Source organism: Candoia aspera, chromosome 1 (genome assembly GCF_035149785.1).
Source record: "Candoia aspera isolate rCanAsp1 chromosome 1, rCanAsp1.hap2, whole genome shotgun sequence".
In the NCBI taxonomy this organism is placed as follows: domain Eukaryota; kingdom Metazoa; phylum Chordata; class Lepidosauria; order Squamata; family Boidae; genus Candoia; species Candoia aspera.
In genome coordinates this window covers 8,058,742-8,065,865 of record NC_086153.1, presented here as the reverse complement: position 1 = coordinate 8,065,865, position 7,124 = coordinate 8,058,742, and the positions used below count along the sequence as shown (strand labels likewise).

General features: G+C 39.7%; 1 protein-coding gene across 5 annotated transcripts in view; it reads right to left on the bottom strand.

Annotated features, from left to right (window-relative positions):
• Positions 1-475: 475 nt before the first annotated feature.
• VEZF1 (vascular endothelial zinc finger 1) overlaps positions 476-7,124 on the bottom strand; it is a 28,036-nt gene continuing 21,387 nt past the window's right edge. For 2 of the 5 annotated variants that reach the window (XM_063296829.1, XM_063296838.1), the window contains exons 7-9: positions 4,235-4,273; positions 3,406-3,450; positions 476-2,802 (exon numbers count right to left, since the gene is read on the bottom strand). In XM_063296829.1, coding sequence (XP_063152899.1) covers positions 2,375-2,802; positions 3,406-3,450; positions 4,235-4,273 — 512 coding nt within the window. In that variant the 3' untranslated portion in view covers positions 476-2,374. The remainder of the gene's footprint in view (positions 2,803-3,405; positions 3,451-4,234; positions 4,274-7,124) is intronic. The other 3 variants (XM_063296855.1, XM_063296863.1, XM_063296846.1) reach the window with 2 other exon arrangements.

Here is a 7,124-nt window from a genome sequence, read left to right as displayed (position 1 = left end):
TTATCAGTCTTCACTGGAAGTAAGCTTTAGTCAAAAAAGACACAACCCTTAATGTACAAATGTTGAAAAAGCAACCCAAAATATAAAATGCTAAAAAGCAAAGCATGGGTATCACATAAAACTGTTTGATTATTAGGACTTGACCTGAAATGAAGTACTGCAGTGTATTCTCACCACCAGCAAGATATACTTCAAGTGCGTTAAGCTGGAGGTATCTCACATCAGTTACTGCATAGTCAATGTACATACTTACAAGCAAACTGTAGCTCCAAGTCCTTTGCATCTGTTTTCACTACAGATTGGGACAGTACAGGAAAGTATACCTATTTAACACAATTATGCCCTCCACCCACAAAATACATCCTTAAAATGTACTTCGGGGACAGATTTCAATGCAGGATGCTTGTAGAGTCAACCAAGGAGCAGGGCACACATTTAAAGACTGCAGGGTAATGCACTCAGCTCAACTACAAGGTCTCTACATTTCTGTTTATTGAGACAAACTAATTAAAAGGCACAAACATGGGGCATATGTTTACATGACATTATAACAAACATATACATTAAAAGTGTAGGAATGTGTTCTTTTTGCTACACAGGAAGTTCCTAAGCTTTTATATATACAAAAGTTGTACAATTTGATGTCCTAAGGTACAAAAGTTCATTTATAAAATTATTTTACACTAAATTCTATTATTTTTTTCCCCCATTTTTACTATGTAGTCCAAGCCCCTAGAACCATTTTCACATAATCTGGACATCAGTCTAACCCCAGACATTTGCCTCAGAAATACGAAATATGTTGCTTTTACACGGACACGATGGGTATAAACACAAAAACAGTAGACTTCCACCCTCTCAGGCTTGCCAGCATCCCATTTAAAAAAATGAAAATATTGATTGCTATTGGATCGGCATCCTCGCTCTGAGCAAAAGCCTCTTAGTTTTTCCCTTCCAATTATTTCTCATACTTTCTTGGCTATAGGGTACGTCTTTAAAAACAAAGATTAAAAAGTGACTGTGACATGATAGCCTAAAAAATTGCTTCCCTAGATTTTCCATCCTACTTTATGTACAGATAAAATAAAGGATGTATTTCTGTGTATTTTAATGGGATTGTTTGGGGGGGCGGTGGGGAGAGGATTTCCCTTCACTGGACAGGTCAGTTAAAGGAAAGCCTCCACAAATCAATAACTATTTGTTAACACAATTAACTAAAAGTACAAATGATGGTTGTTGCTGCTTCTGCAAATATTTACAAAGTTGAAGAAATCTGCACAACACTTGATTAAAGAGGGAACAAAAAGGTAAAAAATGAAACACAAAATAATAAGATGCACTCTCTTGGCTTGTCCTGAAGGGGCATCCTAACTAGTTAGTGGTTAGAATAAAAACTGTATACCATTTTATAATATAAGACAAAAAACTTTTAGCGAACAACACCTGCCCTCTTGTCACAACATCAGCAGGTTCTGCTTGAGAGAGAGCAGACGCACGTTCTACCCCAGCACCTCCACGGTCTTCAAGCTTAAAGCCATTTTTCCATGTTTCAAAGCTGTTTGCTCTCCAGAAAGAGTCCCAGCTGGATTTCGACTAGAGACCACATTCACGTAGATTTCAAATCCTATTCTACCAGCCACAGCTGTTCCTTGCCAAACATGAAACAGTTCTTTTTAATATGCTGACTATTATGTTATATTCCCTTAGGGTAATATGTCACTTACTATTTACATTTCCAAAATATCAGGTCACAATCCCTATTGTTATTTAGAAGTTAGAATGATAAAGTTACCATATGCTTTGCATATCAGAGTTGGTATCACTTTTCCCATAGGGAATTCGGCCTGAAATCATCATATTCCCAAAAGGTAAAATGCATAATTACTCAAATGCATTTTAAAAAAATAGGACCATGAAATGTATTTACTTAAAAAAACGAACACTACAATACTTTCTGAATCAGAGAGACACAGAGCTGGCCAGTTAAGTGATTCATCTCCATCTTGTAGTTGCGTAAGTCTCCGTATTTAGAGCCTTCTAGTGTTTAGATAAAAAACCGTTTTTTCATTTGTGATTTCCTCAGCTACCAATGATGATGGTTTTTCAAAAATGTTTAGCAACTGGGCTCAGTTCTCATCTGATCTTCAAACATCATTGCCAGTTTAAAGGAAAGAAAATGACCCAGAAATAGGTCAACAGCCAGCCAACTGAACAGGATTATCTTTTTTTCCCCCTTAAACTGGAACATGATTTTTTGCATCAAATTAGCCTGGTTTCATTACTATGAACTTAAAAAAGAAAGGTTAACTGCTGATAAGGACTTGCTTTCTATTCCTCTTTTTAATACTGCATGAAGTTTTTGCTCTAGATTTTTTTACCAGGGAGGAGAGGTTGGCAATGCCTGGGGAAGGAAAGGCATGCTTTCCACAGGTCTCATGGCTATATTTAAGGGGCCAGCTAATGTCATTGGTGTTGGGAGATTCATTGGTGAGGTGATAGTGACTGGATGTGCGATGTTCACTGGAGCAGTGACTGGAGTTGGTAAATTGACAGGTGTGGTGAGTGTTAACGGAGAAGTCATGGACAAAGGGCTTGTAATGGTAACAGGGTGGCCTAAGCTCATTGGGCTGGAGATGTTAACTGCGCTTGAGACATTGGCTGGGCTTCTCATATTCATTGCAGCAGCCACAGTGACGGGGTTGGTGATCGTCCCGGATGCCACCGAGGAGGTTATATTGAAGGGAGTAGAGAGAGTCACAGGCGTAGGGGCAGCAGTGGACGTTTGGCACAAGTTGGCAGCTTCTAGAAAACAAGAGAAGAGATGACACCAAAGTTGTTGCTTTACAAAAAGACAGAGTTGAGAAGATTCTGAAGCACCAACAGGGCAGTCCTTAGAATAAATTTTGAGGCAAGCTTTCGCCAAGCCAGCCAGCCAGCCCTTCTCAGATCTACAAACCCCTTTCCCACTGGACATTTAGCCCTTTCCAGCTCTAGCCCGTTTTGCTGACAGCTTATGCCACAAGAGCAAAAACATTCAAATCACAACGCAGGATGGCTATCAGCAATTAAGGGCTTGCAGACAAGTTAAATAAGCCTGTGCCTCTCGTATCCTGGTAAACTGGCAAACTTAACTTTTTTTTAAAAATAGCAATGAATATATTCTGTGCTTTAACATTCTCTTTCATTATACAATCATAAATACTCTCAGGCAAAATACTCTGAAATGCAATTATTAAAACTAATTCTATAGCCTGTAATATCTTCAGTCATGCAATTCATCTGCGTTCAAGACATTCCCTGGCAATTTTTAGTAATAAAAAGAGGGGGATTTGTTCATTAAAACAGCACAGTATTAGCAGAAAGTCCTCTCGAGAGGAATATTGTAAGTAGAGAGAGTGTACATACCGAATGGTACGTACTCTATAGCCTTCTCAAAGTTGTACTGACATTCTGTGAAGGTTTTAAAAAGTCATTATTAGGGACCAATACACAAAGCTAATTTTCACTATTACCTGCTTATTTCATTTTAAAATAAACTTAACCACAACTTGTGGAATCATTCAATCAGTGTAGTTTCTTAGTTATCGTAAAACCCCAGCCAATTAGATGAGTGCATCAAACCCCACCAGTCAGAGAGCTTTCACCTTGATTAAGAGTGGGTTCCCTCTGGAAGCTGAAAGAGTTTGGCTTATAGTGTGACACCAAGAGGACCCTGGGACTACTTGAGCTGGAGAGAACTGGAAAGCGACATGGTAAAGATAGGTACCTTTACATATCAGCACCACCTGCTGGCTATCAAGAGAATACTCATGTTCCCATGGAGCTGGAGAAAGAACGGACTAACTACTGGTATTAGGAAAACCAGCGGCCATTGGGAATCTCAGCCGAAACAGAACTCGGGCATAAAGCCATTCATGTCAATTTCAAATGCATCGGATCGTATTTTATTTTCCAGGTGGCAACAGCACGGTTTTCATGCGAGGCCTGGGCTCCGACTCCCATGCATATAAGGCAGTGGGATGTAAGTGGGAAGACCAAGAGAAGACCGCATGGTGCAGGTGGTGCTACTGCCAATGCAGGAGAAGGCCCCAGGGTGCTTCTCTTTGTGCCAAGCAATTATCATGTTCAGTCTGGAAGCTGAAACTTTGTACCCCAAGATACTTCAAAGGGGGAGGTTAAGGGAGCTGAAAATCCAGCCTTATAATACAAACTATATAAATGTATCTGACCCTACCTTGCTTGACTGAAGTTGGCCTCAGAGTCTGTTGACTTTCTGCAATCAAAATTGGGAGGTGGAGGAAAGGGGTTGCAATTAAGCCATTCAATGATACAAAATTCTAGTTTTCCCTTTCCCATAAAATCATACAGACTGTACTTGAGCATGTGTACGATTAAGAGGTCCAGCTCTAAAATTCTGGAACAAGTGTCAGCATTTATGTCTAGCATTACTTTAAGGCTGTGTTCACACAACCAACTAAATCTGGTTACTGAATTAACCCATTTTCTGAGTTTGTGTAATAATGAAAGAGCAGCTAGCCAAACAGTTTGGGTTCACAGCACGTGCACACACACACATGCACACACACAGAACTATTCAAAGTAACTGAGCTTAGCAAGTGTACATGCAACTAAATTCATAAGTGACCTGGTTAAGCATGCTATGAGCCTGAAAGTATGATAACACCAGTCCATCTGGCACAGTTATTTCAAGTCTGACCAGCAGTGCCTCTCCAAGGCTTCAGAACAATGATTGTTCCAAATCAAGGCTTTATTTTTTTGATCTCAAGATGCCAGAGCAGAATCTTGTATTTTTCACTATCTACCATCTACTGCACAGGAAAATGTAAATGTCCTGATCCTGATCACCATGCTCCTTAGGATACTGAGCATACCTAAGGCTACCCTGTGTAGTAACTCAAAAAACTGACCCCAAAATTCATTTCACATTACATGGGGGAGGGGGGGAAGGTGGGCCAAAGGAACTTCTGGATTTGACCTTTTATCTGAAAGCAGGAGGCAAACAGTAGTAACGTATTCAAGCTTCAAGGTACCAAACGCCTGCCTTGTCTGCCTGAAAGCCAGAGCAAGACCACCAATCAGATTTACTGCTTGGGTCTTGAGCAGCTTCAGGCTGCAACTGGGGTCTCTAGTTCAATCATTCAGGTCTACTTTTCAAGATAACACAATTGTTGCATATTACTATATAGCTGTGTGGGACACCAATCAGGTTGCTGGGCTAGGACCATGTTCAAGTCATCTGCAACCTTGTTAGCTCACTGGGTGACTTTGTACCAGCTCATATCTCAGTCTAATATACGCCCCCCACCCTGCTGGGCTGGGTTGGAGAAGAGAGTGTTACATAAGCTGCCCTGAAGTCCTGAAGCAAATATCAGTTCAACAGATAGAATGCTGAGCCTTCCACACAAGAGATTCAGAATGCACCAAAATTAATGACACTCCCTCTACTTCTACCCTTCTGCTCTCTTCAGGCATCCTCTGCTATGAATCTTTCTGTGATTACCTCTGCCTCACATTTTCAGAAATTACAGTATTCATCCTGCACCACATAAAAGAACTTAAGGTGCTTATCCTGCACCACAAATAGGTGCTTATCCTGCACCACACCAACATCTCTCCGATGTGTCTGGATTTAGATCCATCTGGAGGAAAGATCACTGCCAATCACCTGCAGGATCCCACTGCCAGCACTTTTCTCCTTTTTAAGTTGAAAATATGCTTTACCCATTGGAGAACTTAGCATTCTGTAGGTCAGCTCTACCTCATTAATTACTACCAGCTCCCTGAAAACTGTTGGACTATGCATACAGAGTTCTGTATAAAATGGACTGAGTTGCTGAAACTCATCATAGGCATCAGCAATAGATGAAAAACACACATTAGCTATAGAGGAATTAAGGTTTATAGCTGATTTAAAAAATGAGGGGAAACTCTTGCAATTCCACATGGTACATCATACTATGTGCTTAAGTAGACTGGATTTGAACTGCAGAAATCCAGGCCATAGAGCTCAACAGATGGCTGTGGGCCAGTTACATTCTCAATTTAAGTGGGCAACAAAAATATGCCATAAGGTAAGAGCAGGATTATATCTCTGTGGATGCTTTAAAGATTACCACATGGATGGAATTCATTCACTGATGCTGGATTCAGCATCCCCAGGAGTCTCAACTTTTTTTTACAAAGCAATCTGGGAAAGCTAAGCAGGGAAAGAAGAATATACTCAGATCTACTGTTTAAAAAAATCTTACTGTAGGTTTCTCTGAAACTCTAAATCTTGGGCAAGTTGCACATGAAAGAAAAGCCAGACAGTTCAAACAGAATTCACATGTCCTTGTCATATTTAATACAAACAGATTGGGCTCAGTATTATTCTTCTATACAACTTCTAAAACAGTATACAGTAATTGGTAAAAAGACAAGTCGGTGGTAAAGTAAAAATCAAAACAAGGCACCAAATCCAAAAAATGGAAATTGCTCTAAATTTCTATTCTGCATACTACATGTCTGGTATACACTATTATATTTGCTTTGGGATTCTTCGCAATGAGAAGTGGTATAAAATAGATTTAATATAACAAAATAAAGAGAAATGCTAATTTTAAACACTGGATTAGATGCCTTGGTAAAAATCACTACAGTAACAAAAACTGCTTATTTATTTTATATGAGCCATCGAAACACATACAACTCTCCCCTTCCATTGATATGGAAGCATGCACACACACACACACACACACACGATTCCAATGAAATGTGTAGTTCTTTTAACTTCTAATAGCTACTGAACATCTTCTTGTCTCTCTAATTTCCACAGTTAAAAGCAAATCGGCCATAAGAAGGCAACTAAATGGCCACCAACAGAGGTCACCATGGCAAAAGGAAACCACGGCATCTTTTGTTTGTAAAAACATACAAGCAAGCAGCAAGAATTAATAACAAGTCAAACCAACTTTACAAAACTGGAAGACAGATGCAACTGCAATAAGACTGACATCACGGTCAAGAATCATGGAGGCTGGATGCCATCTAGCCAAATTGAAGTGCTTGAGAAAAACTGAAAGTATCAACCTAATGAAGAATGATAAACCACTTTAATTTTTCAG